Source organism: Diplotaxodon limnothrissa, linkage group LG3 (assembly GCF_057381915.1).
Source record: "Diplotaxodon limnothrissa isolate DT_005_m linkage group LG3, D_limnothrissa_male_GT1.1, whole genome shotgun sequence".
Taxonomy (NCBI): Eukaryota; Metazoa; Chordata; class Actinopteri; order Cichliformes; family Cichlidae; genus Diplotaxodon; species Diplotaxodon limnothrissa.
Genome location: NC_140598.1, coordinates 27760697 through 27778996, shown reverse-complemented (window position 1 = coordinate 27778996; position 18300 = coordinate 27760697). Strand labels below are relative to the sequence as shown.

Here is an 18300-nt window from a genome sequence, read left to right as displayed (position 1 = left end):
ATCACCCCGTTAGTTGGTAATCCGAGGCTGGTTATAAGGAACAGCTGTGGCTTACTCCTGTCGTGGCAATTTGCACTCATTCCTGTTCAAGGTGGAGAATATTAGAGGGTTTTTTTAGTATTGCGGATCGGATTCGTGTAACTGTTAAAGGGTGGCCTACACGCTGCTGCTGTCTTGTTGCTTTGTGCATGTGGGATTGTTTCGAGTGTGTGTGTTTGTTCTTTTATTTGTCATTTACTCAGCAGTTTGGAGTATTTCATTTTGCTTTAGTGGAGGCACAGCAGCTTGTTGTGGAGTCTAGGTGGAATTCCCTCTGATGCATGTGAGTGTACTACACGGGTGAATAACTGGTGGCCCCCTGGGCACTCCTTCCTGTAGTGGCCGATCTCCCCCATTTTTTTAAAATATTTTACTGAGCTGCTATTTCAACTAGGGCAGTATCATTGCAGCGAACCTTGTTCCTTTAATTGATGTTGGCTAACAAGGTGTCATGATTCACGTTTCTGTATTGCTGGCCCTGCTACCGAAGAAGTTTCTGTTCTGCACTCTACATTCAGTTATTTTGTCTAATAAACGCTGTTTTAATTAAACTGACCTACCTCACCTCTGCTAACGAGCCTGTGTGCCTTTTTCTAACTCTTGCAACATTTGCACTGGCTATTGTAATCTCTCCTGGGGTGTAACTTCCTCCCCATGTTGCATTGTCAACATCAACTTCACCTGTTTTCTGCCCTCATGCTGCCACATTAAGATGTTGGCTTATTGACCCTGTGCACGAGAAAATGCTAACTTCCTGGTTTGAGACCGGATGTGGGGTTGTACATTTCCGGTAGCTTTACGTTGCGGTCAATCGCTACTGCAAAGATATCCTCCACAATCATGTCCAAAACTCAAAAACAGAAAGCTCGCGTTAAGTTACAAAGAGCAGAAGGTGGGAACACTCACCACTGTTGTGTCATAAAAAATCTAATGATCAGTTTTGACGTTTAAAGCGTTTAGAGCGATCAGTTGTTTACATCACTCAACACAAGCAGAACTGCATCATTACAGCAGAAGACACATCGTCCACATTCAGAAGCACATCTCTGTATAGTGACAGTTATTATGATTTAAACAGGCAAATGTTCAGCATTCAAACTACAGGTGAAGAATAGTCAAACCAGATGTTTCCCCCGTTATGTCGAGATCAGCTATTCAAGTACACACCTACACAGCATGTTAACAAACCGTGAAAAAAGCCACACAAAAAAATGAATGATTGCTGGTAAATGTTTCTATACATTAGTATGTATGAAGGGTATGTTGTGACTTACCTTAAAAATTACAGCGGTCCCTCGCTATAACGCGGTTCACCTTTCACCTCGCTGTTTCGCAGATTTTTTAGTGCAAGTTTGCATGCTTTTTTTTATGTCACATTGTGTCCTGCATCCTGATCGCTGCAGACGATCTCTTCTGTGACGTCTCTCCTGTACAGAATCGCTGCATCGATCGCTAGCAGTGTGACTCTGAAGTGCAGTACTGTATGTCCACGATGTCAACGTAACGTTTTGCACCGTCAAAAAATAAAATTGGCTACTTGATTTCACCTATCGCCGGTTATTTTTAGAACATAACACCCGCGATAAACGAGGGACAGCTGAGAAATATAACATTTGAATCCCTTTTCTCTTTTGCCCTAAGGCGCGGGGAAATTTATCACAAGTCGATGAACATCATTTACAGATATATTGGGTAAATGCCCAAAACATCTATAGAAATGTAAATCGCCGCTTGATTCATTCACTTGCTTAACTTGTTTTGGACCGTAAACCAGCCGCGAATAGGACACCGGAAACAAAGCTCCCGACAGGAGTTTCCGCACCGGAAGTAGCATATGCTAACGTGCACATAGTCTATTCCAACATTTCTGACATGGTTCTCATCCATCTGATGCAAAAAAAAATTCATAAAACAGACTTCACGTCCAGTGAAAGCTAATAAATATTTCCACCTCATTTAACAACAAATGGAAACATGTATTTTGAGTTTCAGTTCCACCTTCTCGAAAGTTTTAAGAGGAATTCTTTTTCCTCGGAGAAAAGACAAACTATCCACCAGGTCTTCTTCTAAAAGCAACAGTACTTTTAGGATTTTGGGAACATGTAATTTCCAAAGCGTCAGCTGAAAATGTTCAGATTTAAGTATCAGTTTGTATCTGCTCTATTCGTTTTCCGTAGTTTGGCTCTCTGAAGCAGATGGGAAATCTTTTTTGTGATCAAAATAAAGCTGCTGATGTTACCTGCATGTGCTAAAAAGAAGAAAAGTCACAAAAAATAAAATAAAACTCTGGATTAAATGGAGTTGAACCTGGAAGTAACACAACATTGTTGCCTCTAACTTTAAAAGACTGTTTCAGACTCCAAATGTGGAGGGGGGTCAGAGTCAGCCACATTCAAATATCCACATTTTAGTGGTTAAAAGCCTTAAGTGAGCTATTTAAAAAGCCTGAGTGTGTGTGTGTGTGTGTCAGAGCAACATGAGGAAATGTATCTTCCTTCTTTTTTCCAGCTTTTTCCCTTTGTCAACAATAACTCATGTGAGCCGTCTGATGTGATGAACGTAACATTTAAATGGTAAATGGTAAATGGCCTGCATTTGTATAGCGCTTTTCTAGTCCCTAAGGACCCCAAAGCGCTTCACACTACATTCAGTCATTCACCCATTCACACACACATTCACACACTGGCGATGGCAAGCTACATTGTAGCCACAGTTGCCCTGGGGCGCACTGACAGAGGCGAGGCTGCTGGACACTGGCGCCACCGGGCCCTCTGACCACCACATTTGAGTCACATCTGGTCCTGACAGCAGCTGTAAGTCACGTTAGACCTGGCTGATGACTTGCTGAGATGAAGATGAGACAAAATACTTTAAGATCTGATCATGAGCTCAGTCATAGCTGACTGCAGGAACCTCCCAGTTAGTATTTTCCAGTTACAACTCAGCTGCACCCTGTAACCATAATTATTGTATTCCAGTCACACTTGGTAGATAAACACTACATCCCATAGCAAAACAACTTTTATGCTTCAGCATTAAGTCAACACTGGAGGCACATAGTAACTGCAAACATAGTGTATTTCCACAGTATCATGAAGCTTAAACTTCAAACTGTTACAGTGATGCAGGATAACTCCAAGCACATGTGAGTCTGTTCATATTCTTTTCTCTGTTTCAGTTCACAGCTAAAAATCAAACTTCTCACAGGAAAACATTTCATTGGAAAAAAATGACACGATGAGTCAGTTTCTAAAGATGGCCAAAAAGGTCACAGCACACTAATAATTGTTGAAATGTTATCAGTAATGAACACAAACAAGTACAAAGTCTCACAGAGAACAAATAAAGCTCACACTGAAACCGTGCACAATGAAAGACATGATTTAACTCACTTAAGATTATTAGCTAATTTTGATCGTCAGATCCCCAGATCAGCCAACGATCTGATTATTTTATTTTTATTTTATTCCCATTATTTTGGAACTGGATTTAATTTCTTTGTTTTTTTTACAGTACAGATGCAAGTGACAAATGGAAATGATGTCACCCTTCTGTGTCCAGCAGCAGCCTGCATTCAGTCCGATTACCTTTAGTCATAAAGTGGCACATCCTAAGGAGTGGATATCAGAAAAACCCTTTGACCAGCACACATATTTTAAGAACCCTTACTAACTTACTCTGAAAAATGTAACAACTGCAACCTTCAGAGTAACTTTTTTTTTTTTTTTTTTTTAGCTGAAATCCATGAAGTCCATGATGAGGCAGGAAACCAGAAATAAAACAGCCAGAGTTATACCTGTTTTATTTTGATATTCCCTCACTCCTCGTCTATTCTATTTTTATTTTTATTTTTATTTTTTATTCCTATTTATTCTATTTATCCCCTTCGTATATTTTATTTATATTGTCTCTGTATTTATATATATGTGTGTGTGTGTGAGTGTGTGTGTGTGCGTGTGTGTGTGCGTGTGTGTGTGTGTGTGTGTGTGTGTGTGTGTGTGTGTGTGTGTGTGTGTGTGTGTGTATATATATATATATATATATATATATATATATAACATTCTGTAACTCTGTAACTTCTGTCGGTGCTGTGCTTTTTTGGAAATCGAATTTCCCAGAGGAACCCACCCGAGGGATTAATAAAGTTCTATCTTATCTTATCTCTTATCTTATTCCCAGGTGTCTCCTCGTGTCTATCTTTGTCGTGTTCCCTTCATGCTGTCTGCCTTGTGCGTTTAAGGGGTTCCTCCTTAGCCAACACGTTCTCACTGTTAGTGAGTTTGTAGTTTCTGCATAGCCTGTGTCATTTTGTCTTATGTTTGTTTTATGTTCAAAATAAAGCTGCTGACTTTAACCGACAACAACAACAAAAAAAGTCATCAGAACCCAGAGCAAAGATCGTTCTCCATAACTCAAAAGGACTATTTAAAACTTCAAAAGTTCAACTTCAAAAGTAAGTCAGAGTCAGTCACATTTATATATCCATATTTCAGTGGTTCACAGTCTTTGTAAATGGGCTTCAGGAGGCTGACTATGTGCATCAAAGCAACAATAGAAAAGTTTTCATCCTTTTCTTTTCCCACCTTTGGCTTTGACGGACAGCTTTAACTCAAAGCAAATCTGATTGCCTCAACTTCATGTGAACCCGACATCTCATTAGTTTTAACAGTTGAGCTGCATCTGTTTCACTTGTACCAGTTGCTGTAAGTCTTCTGTGTTGCAGCAAGATTAGATGCAGATGTGGCTGACAGAGAGATTTAAAAACCACCTGCCACCATTATTGCTCTCCAGTAGCACATAAAGACTTCACCCCACAACGTAAAACTTGTGCTTCTGCATTAAATCAACACTGTAGGTACATAGTAACAGCAAGCACACCGCACTGCAATGATACCATGAAGCTTAAACTTCAAACTGGTACATGATAAAGGATGACTCAAATTGCAAAGAACTCTGTGCTCGTTCTCACCACTGTTTCACTTTGTTCACTGTCGAAAGTCAAACTTCTCACAGTAAAACATTTTATTGTATAAAACAATAAATAAAATACAAACAAAAACAAAAGTACATGACAAACACAGCAAATAAAAACCCACAAAAACATTCACACTAAGCTTTAAAACAATCACCAAACAGAGCAGAGGATTTAGCTCATCTTCATTAATTTAAATGACCTTGGTCTACATAACAACTTAACCCACATGGAAATAAAACAGGAATGTGGGCGAAAAATGTTAATAAAATTGTTGAGAAGAATAGGAAACAACTGTGACAGTAATTGTCACAGTTCCTGACTCTGTTTTTATTCTAAGTTCTGGTTCTGGAAGTTACGTGTTCAAGCCACAGTCGTAACTTTTTGGTTTCTGTATCATGTTTATGTTTCCACGTCCTCATTTAGTTTTACATGTGTCTGTCTTTGGCTTCAGTCCTTCCTTTTGCCTCTTGTTCCTATGCATTCTTCCAGTTGTGTTGATTATAATTCCTTGGCTCCCCCTAGTGGGGAAACTGTGTACATTTAAATATAAGATTCACATCCTTGGATTAGATGGTTTTAACATTACTGAATCTGCTGTTCAAAAACGACGTGGTCGCTTTTGGCGCTTTCGTCTTTTTTTGTATTCTAGTAAAATCACAAAGCTAACAACAACAAGAAGTACAACAAAAACTTGCAGAGCAACACCTCCAACCATCTTCCCTCCATCCTTTGTGTGTCCTCCTGTCTGACCTGCAGGTGAGAAACAGGTGTGAGGTGTCAGCTGTCAGGTAGGTGATGAGTGAAGAACAGAACAGAATCCATTTCCTCTTCAAACTGCTGTCAGACATTATCTACTGCACTCTGATCACATCACTCAGACCAGCTGCTTTCTACAAAGTCTCATCAACAACATCTTTAGAAACAAACATCAACAACCAGGAAGCAGCTTCACCTCTGATCACACACACACTCAACTCTACTCACTCACCTGGAGGATCAACAACACTCAGGGTGATGATGCTGATGGGGTCAGTATTCAGATGAGCTCTCTTCCTGCGGTTCCCTCCCCTCACAAGGACATGACACTCGTATGTTCCAGTGTCATTAACCGTCACATCCTTCAGAATCAAAGACACGTCTCCATCCTTCATCTGTCTGTCCTGCAGATCCACCCGGTTCTTAAACGATGGATGCTGGTTGCTTGGAATAACTTTTTCATCCCAGTGAAAAAGGACACGTTCTTGCTCCAGTTCAGGTTGGATCCACTCAACGCCTTTGATGGTTTTGTTGTTTGGAGCTTGACATGGTAGACTGATGTCCTGTCCAGACTCAGCTGTGATGTTTTTCTGGTCTGAAAAAGGAAACAACACATAGCCGAGATGTTAAAGTAACTAAAACAGCATCCAGTGAGACAGAGACCAGAGCAGAGAGCTCAGGGGGCTGTACAAGGAACTGAAATTCATGAGTTAATGCACTGTTTTGAACTTAAAGTTCCAGTTTTCATTGGCACAGAGGTGGCTCTATTTTAATCCAGTTCATTTCAATTTGATTTAATTTCATCTTTATAGCCAAAAATTCCAACAACAGTCACCTCATGGGACTTTATATTGTAAGTTAAAGATACTTTAATAATACAGAAACTCTAACAATCAGACGACCACCCTGTGAGCAAGCGCTTTGGCAACAGTGGGAAAGAAAAACTCCCTTTTAACTTGGGGAAACCTCTAGCAGAAGCAGGCTCAGGGAGGTGCGGCTAATTTGAGTTGAGGGGAGAAGGACAGGACAAAAGACATGCTACAGACGAGAGCCAGAGATTAATAGTAACAAATGCTTAAATGCAGAGAGGTGTACAAACACATAGTAAATGAAGTAAGGAGATTGGGAAGAAAGTGAAAGGACTTCTTTGAGATTTTGAAGATGTTTGAGAAGAAGCTTCTCAGATGAGAGGGGAAACGTCTTCAAGAAACGCAAAGAGGTCCAGTCGCTTTTCTTTCTAAGCTCCTTAGATTACCATGACCTGGATGACTGAGATGCTTCACAGACATATTGAGTGAAGAAGAAACAATGAGTGATCCATAGGAAAGTTTTAAGCCTAATCTTAAAAGTAGAGATAGTGTCTGTCTCCTGAATCCAAACTGGAAGCTGGTTCCACAGAAGAGGGGCCTGAAAACTGAAGGCTCTCCCTCCCATTCTACTTTTAAATACTCTAGGAACAACAAGTAGGCCTGCAGAGCGAGAGCGAAGTGCTCTAATAGGGTGATATGGTACAATGAGGTCTATAAGATGTGACACGGCATACCTTCTGTGACTAGACGAGGTTGGTATGTATGCAGTGGTATGTCACGGTATGGAAAAACAATCTCAGGTATGAGGAAATGAAAAAAAGAGGCCGCGAGAGTCAGATAAAAACCGAGTGTAGCAGGTAGAGTTTTTATTATCTATGTTCCTGGATCCTCATCTGCTGGTTATCTGTTCTTGAAAAAAGACCTTAAATAATTTTTGATTTAGGTTTGATTCTATGTCCAGCTGAGATCTGACTGGTCCTTAACCTTAGCTAAATAGAATAAAATAGAGGAGCTACTTTACTCATGCAGTCAGAACATACACCAACTGATGTATTGTGATGACGCAGTACTAAAACAATATAATACATCTAAACAAGAAAAAAGAACCAAAGATATTTGCATTATAAAAATGCTGTCTTTTAACTGTGCACATAAACATAACAGTAAAACTGTACTGGATCTTAGAAACAAATATATTGAAAGCAATAGATACACAGCAACAAAACCCCATTCCAGATGTGTTTCACTGCCCTAATACAACATGATTTAGGAGAGTCCAGAAACAGAGGCTGTTCAAAACATGAGGGAATCCTGTTTGGTATAAAATGAGTTTAATCTCACCTGCAGAGACGAGTAGGAGGCAGACAGACAGTAAAGTCCAGCAGAGAGACACAGACGCTACAGCAGGCATTTCACACAGATGACCTAGAATGATGTGAATATTTCCAGAGATAAAAACCTCAGTAAACTACAACTTATCAGATAAAGTGAAAGGAATTGAGAGTTTTACCAGGTGTATGCGGGTGGGTGGATGCCTTCAGCTGCTCTCTATGAATGGATTCTGAGAAAGGTGGAGTCAGAGTGATGGAAGTGTTTCAGAGCTGAGCCCTGAGATCCTGTTTTTCAGCTTCTTCCTGGTATGCAGAGATTCCCCTGCATTCTTTGAATCTTTGAGTGACAGTTGAAGACAGAAGCATGACAGGCCATCAGTTTTTCATTGTAACCCTTACAGCTCACCTGGCTGTGACTCTCAGCACTTCTCAGTTTGTTATAATCTGTTTCGTGAAAGTTTGAACTGTTCCTTAAAATGATCAAGAAGTGTTTCAGCAACATGAGCAGGAGTCAGGGCCGGATCCAGTGTTGTGTTTGGGTGGGGAACTAGAAGTAAGAGCTGGGTGTGTTCCTTAATAAACAAAACCTGACCTAGAATAGAAGATTGGTGTGTCAAGATGTAGCAGCTGACTCATTACCTGCACATTTCTTGTTTACAACAGGAACACAGATACACACACAGGCTCATATTTACAACTCTGATTCATCAGAACAACGACAACAGAGTCACCACTGTACAGACATTTCTATTAAACATGCTGCTTTTTGCTGGGGTACTTTCACATTAAAAGCTCATTAATGAAGGAAGGTGTAAGATTTGTAATGTGAAAGTTCTGGAGTAAGTCCTGAGTGTTGGCACTATAGTCAGTGAACTCAGTGAAGTGAGTTTAGGAAAGCCTTTGTGTAATCCTGTCATTGTGTGTTATGTAAACTGCACAGAAACTGTGTGTGTCACTTAGAAACTAACCAACACAAACAAACTAAGATGGCAGATTTTTCAACCTTTAGCTAATTGCTTGATTTAAATTAATTTCATGATCACGATCTAGTTTTATGTGACTAAAAAGTCATAATTTTGACTTTTATTTCATAAAAAAAGAAAGTAACCACTTGAACATGTTAGCTTAGATTTATAATTTCATTATATTTGACAGTTGCACTAATTCCAGTCATGTGGTGTAACAGGAAGCAGAGTAAAACTATGGCTATCAGTTTAGAGATCGCTGTTTGGATGTTTGTATTTTAAATGCCCCTCCTCCACGGAGATTCACTCAGTAGTTTAACATGAACACAGAGAGCTGAGATGATTCGGTGTCTGACAAACTTCAAAAACTCATCAGCTTGTGACTCAAACTGAGCCTGAAGATATTTTTTAAATCGTGTTTTCCTTTTTCCTGAGTCAGCACAAAGCCCACACACTCTGTAAACTCCCACTGAGGCTAGTGATGCAGATTCACATTTAAAGTCTTCCGCCATCTGTTGGTAATCTTGGTGTATTACAGCAGAGCGACATATTTCTGCTACAAGAAACATGAAAGTTATTTTAAAATATCCATCCATCCATCCATTTTCAACCGCTTATCCGAGGCCGGGTCGCGGGGGCAGCAGCCTAAGCAAAGAGGCCCAGACCTCCCTCTCCCCAGCCACCTCCTCCAGCTTATCCGGGGGAATACCAAGGCGTTCCCAGGCCAGCCGAGAGATATAATCTCTCCAGCGTGTCCTGGGTCTTCCCCGGGGCCTCCTCCCGGTGGGACAATTTAAAATATATTCTATAATATTTTTAATGATCAGTTCACTGTGGAGTGACACTGATATGCATATTTTATTTTTATTGATCCTGATAATATTGTGCCACAAAGAATTTCTTTTTTCTTTTTCACCACTTAACATTTCATGGACAGATGGGAAAATACTAAACTTTAAAAACGGATACAGTCTTTTTTTAAATCAGAGTTTAGCAACAATCAGGCAACTCAACCCCCCTCATCTTTTCTGATTTTTTTTTTACTAGTTTTTCATTTGGCTGGGGTCAGTGTCATTGCTGGTAGCACGAGTCTATACCTGGACCCTACACAGGTTGGCAGTTGGTTGTTGGTCAGTGATGGTCTGGCATATCCTGGATCCTGGGTTCCTCCTGGTGCACAATAATTCCCAGTGCTATGTGGCAAGAGTATGCAGGCAGTTCCTGAAGGCTGAAGAAATTGATGCCACTGACCGGTTCAAAATCCAATTGAACACCTCGGTGACATTAAATTTTCGGTCCACCTCAGATGGTCGAGGAGCTCAGTGATGCCTTATTCCAGGTCTCGGAGGAGACACCATCCATCATTAGCATGACCTGATGTTGTCAGGTAGACATACAAGCACATGGGAGCCATACAAACTGAGCACCAGTATGAGTTACTGAAAAATGGACCAGCCTTCCACATAATCCTTTCACCTTGATGTTTGATGTTTCTTTAAGTTCAGTCTACTAGATAAGTTTCATTTCCATGAAACTATGTGGCATCCCTTTTAACACGCTACCCACTCCATATCATATACCTGTCTAGCATGAGCTTTGACGTCTGATCTATTTTTAAAGTGCTCCTTTAATTGTTTTAAGCAGTATTTTCATGCGGGAGTCCACAAAACAAGTTTGACAAAAAAAAACGGCAAAACACCTTTCTTTGTCTCTTACTCATCAACTGTAACCAGGCAGAAACAGATGTCAGATAAGATCCAGTAACTCTCTGATCTATCAGAACTGACCTAGTGGTTCAGGTTCACCTCCCCAAATACTTACTTTTTTTTTTTTTTTTTTTTACAGTGAACAGATTTTAATCCGACTGTGATGGAAATACTTGCATCATTTTTTTCTGCTTTAAACCTTGATCTCAAGATTGTAAACTGTAGGAATCTAAATAATGTCTAACTGCCTAAGTGCCAGAAAGGTAACAGAGGTAGATTTTATCATTGGTGGGTTTTTCTTTTTTTCAATTTTCTTTCTTTTTGTTTGTTTGTTTTATTTTCACTGCAACTGAAAAGTGCTGACTTTGCCCCTTCATCCAGGCTCTTATCACAGGTTTTTTTCTGTTCATGGTTTTGTGATCTGAAAGAAATGAGAGTAATAAATATATCACATAATATAATATATAAGTAATCCTAAATAAATAATTTTTTTTACAATGAGTGACGAGTGTAGTTTTCATTGTGAGCCAGCATCTTCACAGACAGTCAAAAACCTCACAGCAGGACTTATGAAATCACACTCAACATTAGCACATGTTCACACTTTATTAATAATAAAATAACACAATCAATATAAACTGGGGAAAGGCACAAAAAAATGCATCAAAACTGATGAAGAAAGTTGATAAAACAGGTAACTTCACTACAGAAATGTTCTCATGATCTTCACAAACACAACTCTTTTCCTCCATAGAAAAACATTTAGGCGCTCCAAAGACATTTCCGTGTCCCCCAAAGGAAAACGATGAAAACTGTCATTTTAACTTATTATTATGATGGTTGATTTCTAACTATTTGCAGACTAGACGTACCCACTCCCAAACGCCACCAATCCGAACCAGAAAAACTCCAAAGATGGAAAAAACAAACTCAAGATAAGTTAGACATTTACAGCTGACTACTGTCTGCTGGATTCCCGTCACTGTGAACTCACATCTGTCTTGGAAGCATCTGTCTTTTTGTTACGAAAGGTGGGACGAGTGACACGAGTGGAGCGTTTCAGCTTGCTGCTCGTCTGGGAAGTGCTGTTTTTTTCTCCTTCTGTATTTTCTATCATTTTTATGTAGTATATTATAGTTGCAAAAAGAGCAATAGAAAGCACAATAACAACTGTTAGTCCAACAGCCCCATCCTCTCCGTGTCCTCCTGGCTGACCTGCAGGTGAGAAATAGGTGTGAGGTGTCAGGTATACACAAGCTTCACCTCTGATCACAGGCAACATCTTTTTATGCATTTTGAGTTATCAGTTCACAGCCAAACAACTCTGACAATAACTGAATGCGTCCAAAGCCAAAATGAATTCCACTGACTTACCTGGTGAAATAACCTTTAGGTGGATGACGCTGATGGGCTCAGTCTTTAAAATGGCCAACTTTCTTCCTTCTCTTACTTCATGGACGACACAACACTCGTATGTTCCACTATCAGCCGTCGTAACATCCTTCAGAATCAAAGACACGCCTCCATCCTTCATCTGTCTGTCCTGCAGATCCACCCGGTTCTTAAAAGATGGATGCTGGTAATATGGAACAAATTGTTTTTCCCAGTACCAAAGCACATATTGTGCCTTCAAGTCACGTCTGCTCCACTCTACACCTGGTATGAGGACAGTGTTTGGAGCTCGACATGTCAGAGTGACGTTCTGTCCAGACTCAGCTGTGATGTTTTTCTGGCCTGAAAGACAAAACAACACAGAGCAGAGAGGTTAAAGGACTAACCGATCACTATAGCAGCCAAAAAAAAAAAATAAAAAAAGTATCATGTTTATTTTTAACTAGTTCTTCAACATGTAGCCCTTTACCAACTTTGTCTAAGTTACTGTGGCCATCTAAGAAGAACATATGTTTGTCCACTTATGTTCTACAGGCTGCAGCCAGTAGGAAATACAAGGCACAAAGATCCAAGCTTTGGACCTCTGCTACATGTTTAACTCAAAAAACTTCAGACATCAACAACCAGGAAGCAGCTTCAACTCTACTAATAAACTAAACTCTACCAACTCACTTGGAGGAACAACAGTCAGGTAGGTGGTGCTGATGGGGTCACTATCCAGACTGGCTCTCTTCCTGCGGTTCGCTCCTCTCTGGACCACGTAACACTCGTATGCTCCCGAGTCATCAGTCGTCACATCCTTCAGAATCAGAGACATGTCTCCATCCTTCATCTGTCTGTCCTGCAGATCCACCCGGTTCTTAAAAGACGGATGCTGCTCTTCTGTATCAAGCTTATCGTCCCGGTAAAAAAGGACATATTCTTGCTCCAGGTCAGCTCTGCTCCACTCTGCAGCTATGATGGGGTTGCCGCTGTTTGGAGCTCGACATGGCAGAGTGACCGTCTGTCCCGGCACAGCTATGATGATTTTCTGGTCTGAAAGAGGAAACAACAGAGTGGTTAAAGAGATGCAAGTAAAACCAGTCACTACACAGTTAGGAGCTACTGCGAGATAAGTGAGCTTTTTACTGTAAATTGCTTCAGACAAACACAAGGGGCACATTCATTTAAATACATTTCTCTTCAATCAGGCTACCAACTAATATAATTCCCTTACCCATGTTGATCAGCCAATGGGATAGTTTTAGATTTGAAATCAGCTTTTAATGTTGTGTCATATTTCAAATATCAAGTTTCAGAGGAGGTCTACTATGCACTGGTGCACAGCACTAAGTGGTCAACCATCCATTTCTGTGTTTGGGGTCACATCCATTGTATGTGGAAGAAGAGTGAAATGATGAGTCCAACAACTCTCTTTTTTATGTGAAAAGTGAGTGCTCACTGGGCCTGATCAAGAAGAAAAGTTGATGACCTCCATCCAAATGGCCTAGCTTTGCAAGGGAATCCTAATGAATCTAGCTTGCAAAGGTAGGCAGTAAAGCTCAGAACAGCAATTTATGCTTCACTCAAACGACTGATAATGGAGCATTAATCTGGAATCTTGCAGCGAAGTCTACTAAATTCAAGTTTTACATTTTTAAATATCTGTTCTAGCTACTAATGCTGTTTGAAATTCAATGACAGTGACACTTTTCTGTGAATAGTGAAAGGTAAGGTCATGCAGTTAGTTCAAAAATAAAGATCTTTTTTGTCCCAATGAGAAGCTTTTATGAAAGATTATTTTTTTGCCAACTGATTACTGCACCCATCCTTGTGCTAATGACAGACTGCTGTGCAAGAACTGATTCAACCTGACTCGTTATGCTTGAAAAACACAAACTTGTGCAGATAAGCAGATATCAGATGTGCTCTGATGTGAACTTTGACATGACCTGTAGGTATGAGGAAACGAAGCAGGTGTAGCAGGAGGAGAGGACAAGCTCGGGTAAACAGAGTGTTAATGCTGTTAAACGACTCAGCTCTCCTCCTGGAAGAAAGCCACATTTCTTTGTGAATCACAGTGTTTGCTGAAACTGCTCTGGAGCAGGAACAGTCGGAATTAAGCTTTAACTCTTTAACTTTAGGCATATCTGGCAGGTCATACAGGCCAGTTAAACACACTTTTTTAAACCATGAACAGAATTCTTAAAGAGGTATTATTTTATCAATCAGAAATTCAATCTCACCTGCAGAGACAAACAAGAGGCAGACAGACAGTAAAGTCAGGCAGAGAGATGCAGATGTTACAGCAGACATTGCTTCTTCATTTAAAGTGCGATAAATGTCCAAAAGATGGTGGTATTTTTCAAGAATCACAGAATCCCTGAGTTTAAAATCTGATAAAGGAAGCTGAAAATCTGTGAGTGTGATAGCAGGTATCTATGTTGTTCTTGTCATGGCCATCTGCTGTTTCTCCCTCCTTATATCTGTTTCTGTCTCTCTCCACTCCTGCAGGTGAATAAGAGATTGAGGTTGTCTGGTTCCCTTGTTTGGCCCTGCCCAGAGGCGGAGTCTCTCCTGTTGACCTTGTTACCTGTTTGCCTTAAATTCTTTACTGCAGCGGATTTAAAGACCAGCTTTCGCCTTGTGTCCCCTCTAGTACTTTGGCATTGCAATGGATATTTCTCCTCTTTCACTTCTACACTAAGAGAAAAAATAGTGATAACCATGTTGAGTTTTATCTCTCCTGATTAATTTTTCTGTGGTTTTACTTTTGCCAGTGTCCTCCATTATCCAGCGTGTCATGCCGTTATCCCTTTTTCATCAGCTTTTGACCTTTATGTCCTTGCCTACTGGATAATGCATCGAAGGACCAATTTAAAATGTGGCATATTTAAGTTTCTGAAACTCTTCTTTAGCGTGTGAGTAAAATGTAACCATAGTGCAAAGTTGGTTGATGTCGCCTGCTGGAGGTTTGGCTGTTAAACTGCTGTCATTTATAAAGCAGCTGCTCTGCTGTAAAACTTAGATTTACCAGCAGATGGCAGCAGAATTTAAAAGTTATTAGTAATTCCAAAGTTCAATGGTGAGCGGTTTAACAGGAGATTGGTGGTTCAGGAGATGTGGTCGAAAAATAAGTCGGTTCTGATTCACATGAATTCACAAATTCAGTCTGGTGTGGTTTGATGTTTATTTAAGTTTCCGTTTTAAATCTTTTTAGACTCACAGAAACACATGAGGAAAACACGCAAGAGGAACACTCAAAGCACTTTCACTTTCTATTGCAAGTCTCATTCACACATACGTTATTGCAAGGATAAATAGTGTAATATTCACACACACACACACACACATATGCATGCATTGGGGGAAGCTCAAAGTTCAGTATCCTGCCCAAGAATCACCTGACAAACTACCAATCAAATTACCATCTGAACCACAGTCACCAGAACATTTTAACATTTACTGTTCACATTTGAAATTTTAGAGCAAATTCACGTAAAAGATAAGATAAAATAACATATACAAGTTAAATAAAAACATATTAAAAATATATATATTATTAACTTGTGGATCTCCTCTAGTTTGAAGTGCTGGGGAGACCAACTAGAGACCAGCAGCTGGACGTCAGTGGTTGTACTGGTGGACTACTTCAGTGAAGAGTAGACGACGTCTGGCTCTGGTTTAAAGTCTGAACACAAACACACACAGTTCAAACAACAGAAAACATGATTAAAAGATTTGTAGTTCAATCAAGACCTCGTTTGCTCTCTTATTTACACTCTTACTTACATTATTTACAATCTCCACCTCTCTGCATCACACACAGTCCCAGTTCAGACTGAGCTCGAGATATGATGCAATTATATTAGCTTAGCTTAGCATGATGGTGAGCAGGGGGAGCAGCTAGCTTGTTTAAAGTTAAAGTTAAAGAGCGGCTGTACCTGGTCCTCCTGGCTCTGATGGCTGTTCGTCCATTACTCATATCTTCAGTTTTCACTGCTGAGTAGACTGCAGCTGAGTAACTCTCTGCAAAATAAAACACCTTTGACATTGTACAAAATCGGTATGACTTTCATATTATTGCAAAGGTTGTTTTTATTCATAATGTTGCACAGTGTAGAGATTGAGCTTCACACGCTTTTCTTATCTTAACATCTCTGCTATGAAACTGACCACATAAATCTGAAGGATGTTTCTGTGAAAGAGAAAAGAGGACAACCACAAAGCTGCAAACATCTGCTTTTAGTGCACACTGATGCACTTCACCACAGAGCAAAGACCTTCACAACATCAACACTATTACTGGCCAAACCAAGAGACACTGTGTTGAGAGGCTTCACTATCTTCAGACTACTGTAAACTAGAATCATCAGCAGGATGACTGTATCTGGTCAACATGCCATAAAGAACAAGATAATTATAAACTTTATTATAGCCAGATTCTAATTTTCATTTTGGAGAATGAGAAAGACTGGATTTAAAATGTTAGCATCATAAAATGTTAGCATCATAAAACTATAAAAAGACGTCCTTGATGAAATTATTCACTTTGAATTCATGATGGTCTGTGAGCAGAGTTTAAAGAAATCATTTTCCAAATGATGTCTCCGTGTTCCTTCCTGTGTTTAACATGAACAGCTCTGTGCTGAAACACCTGCAGCTGAAGTGTTTTCATTCTATCAGAAACAGGATGCTGGACGACTGCAGAGCTGTTAGCTTCAGTTAACCACAGACCACAAACACACAGTCCAGCTCACAGTGAACAACAGTAAGTACAGTGTGAGACTTTAGTCAAAGGAGCTTGCAAAGAAAAGCGTCTGGACTTCTTTAAGTTGCTTGCCCAGGATGTGAGTGGGCCATCCTGGGCCATCTGCCCTCAGGAATTCGCATGATAAGGTGGGGCCAGGTTTCACAATGAACACACCTGAAACTCTGGCTGATTGGGACCCACACCCAGTTTCACACCTTGGCTCAGGCGATTAGAGGATGTGAGACTTTACAGACAGACGGTTATATTTGACAAAACTGATCAAATTTTACATAAAGAAATAAAATTCATTTATAATCTATAAACATAAACGATTTATTGTGAAAGCGTCAAATCATAAAAATCTTTATTTTACTGTTCAACAATCCACAATTTTACACAAACTGAAATAAAAATACATGATCACACATAATCCAGAATGTCCTCTTAACCCAACACATCATAATGACAAGCAAGTGTTCATGAACCTATATCTGATTTTATTTTCATATTAAACTAACTTTTAGATTTAAATCTGAGGAGGAAAATGTTTGCTTACCCACATTGTTACATGTTTGCAGTTCCCTGACTATCTTCACTCCTACTTTCAATACATTATCTCAGATTGTAAGGCTGCATTAAAGCCTTTCTAAAAGCAAATCTAACCACTCAGTGTCCTGCCTGGCAACGCCTCTAAACAGATATTTGGGAAGTTTTATTGAAATCTACGGCAAATAGATAGAAAATGTCATTTAAGCTGTGAAGTCTGCACATGAAAGAATGTGTGTGTAAAATCAAAAGATAAAATCTGCGTAAAAATTTGTTATGATGAAAAAAAGAGCCCACTACCTCGGATTTCTCTGATTGGCTCTTGTTGACTTTTTGATATGTTGATTATACTGCACATGATGTCAGTGATGACTTCATCTTCTCCAGCTTTGTCTTGTTCTGCTAAGATGATCCATTTAGATTAATTATCTAAACAGAGATTACATGTTAGAACGTTTGACTGTGATCATATTGAATGTGAACTTTATTCGACTGAACAAACTCAGACATGAAAGATCAGGAAGTCTGAGTCTCACCTTCAGGTTTCCTGTGGACACATCGCCTCACCAGCAGAACCAGTAACACCAGTAGAACCCCAACACACACTGATCCAACAGATGACAACACAGAGAGAACAGGAGGAGAGAGTGATGGTGGAGGTGTGGATGTAGGTGGAGGTGTGGATGTAGGTGGAGGTGTGGTGGTGTGTTCCCCTAAAATAAAGCAAACACAGTCATTAAGTTGTCGTCACATTGTGAATGTTGAAAGCTGCAGAAACACAGACAGGTGAGTGTGTCACCTGTGACAGTGATCCAGCTGGATGGAGACTCTCCATGACCGCTGATGTCACACTTGTAGAGGCCTTCATCAGACCTGGAAACATGCTGGATGGTCATGTGACCTGTAGGCTGCTTCCTGATGAGGGAGCCATCTTTATAGAAAGCAGCTGGGAGGTTGGAGGGAGTGGTCTTTGTTTTACAGAGCAGAGTGACGTCATCTCCCTCCATCACAGGGAGGACAGGACTCTGCAGGATCACTGATCCACCTCA

The 18300-nt window shown here is 40.0% G+C and overlaps 4 protein-coding genes across 4 annotated transcripts in view; 1 reads left to right on the top strand and 3 right to left on the bottom strand.

The window, feature by feature from the left end:
* Positions 1–18300, top strand: part of LOC146635172 (neural cell adhesion molecule L1-like) — a 640298-nt gene that overhangs the window by 414970 nt on the left and 207028 nt on the right. The window lies entirely within an intron of this gene.
* On the bottom strand, positions 5613–7990 carry LOC146635186 (coxsackievirus and adenovirus receptor-like). Its single transcript, XM_085346379.1, has 3 exons — positions 7921–7990; positions 6003–6365; positions 5613–5764 (listed from the first exon to the last, which is right to left on the bottom strand). Exons 1-3 carry the CDS (start codon positions 7988–7990, stop codon positions 5613–5615), a joined length of 585 nt encoding a protein of 194 aa, XP_085202505.1.
* On the bottom strand, positions 11755–14268 carry LOC146635185 (CD226 antigen-like). The gene is made up of 4 exons (XM_085349827.1): positions 14214–14268; positions 12646–13017; positions 12032–12315; positions 11755–11796 (listed from the first exon to the last, which is right to left on the bottom strand). Exons 1-4 carry the CDS (start codon positions 14266–14268, stop codon positions 11755–11757), a joined length of 753 nt encoding a protein of 250 aa, XP_085205953.1.
* The window catches only part of LOC146635178 (Fc receptor-like protein 5), a 122143-nt gene continuing 119442 nt past the window's right edge, over positions 15600–18300 (bottom strand). The window contains exons 5-8 of the mRNA XM_085349826.1: positions 18051–18296; positions 17788–17964; positions 17552–17644; positions 15600–15643 (exon numbers count right to left, since the gene is read on the bottom strand). Coding sequence (XP_085205952.1) covers positions 15600–15643; positions 17552–17644; positions 17788–17964; positions 18051–18296 — 560 coding nt within the window. The remainder of the gene's footprint in view (positions 15644–17551; positions 17645–17787; positions 17965–18050; positions 18297–18300) is intronic.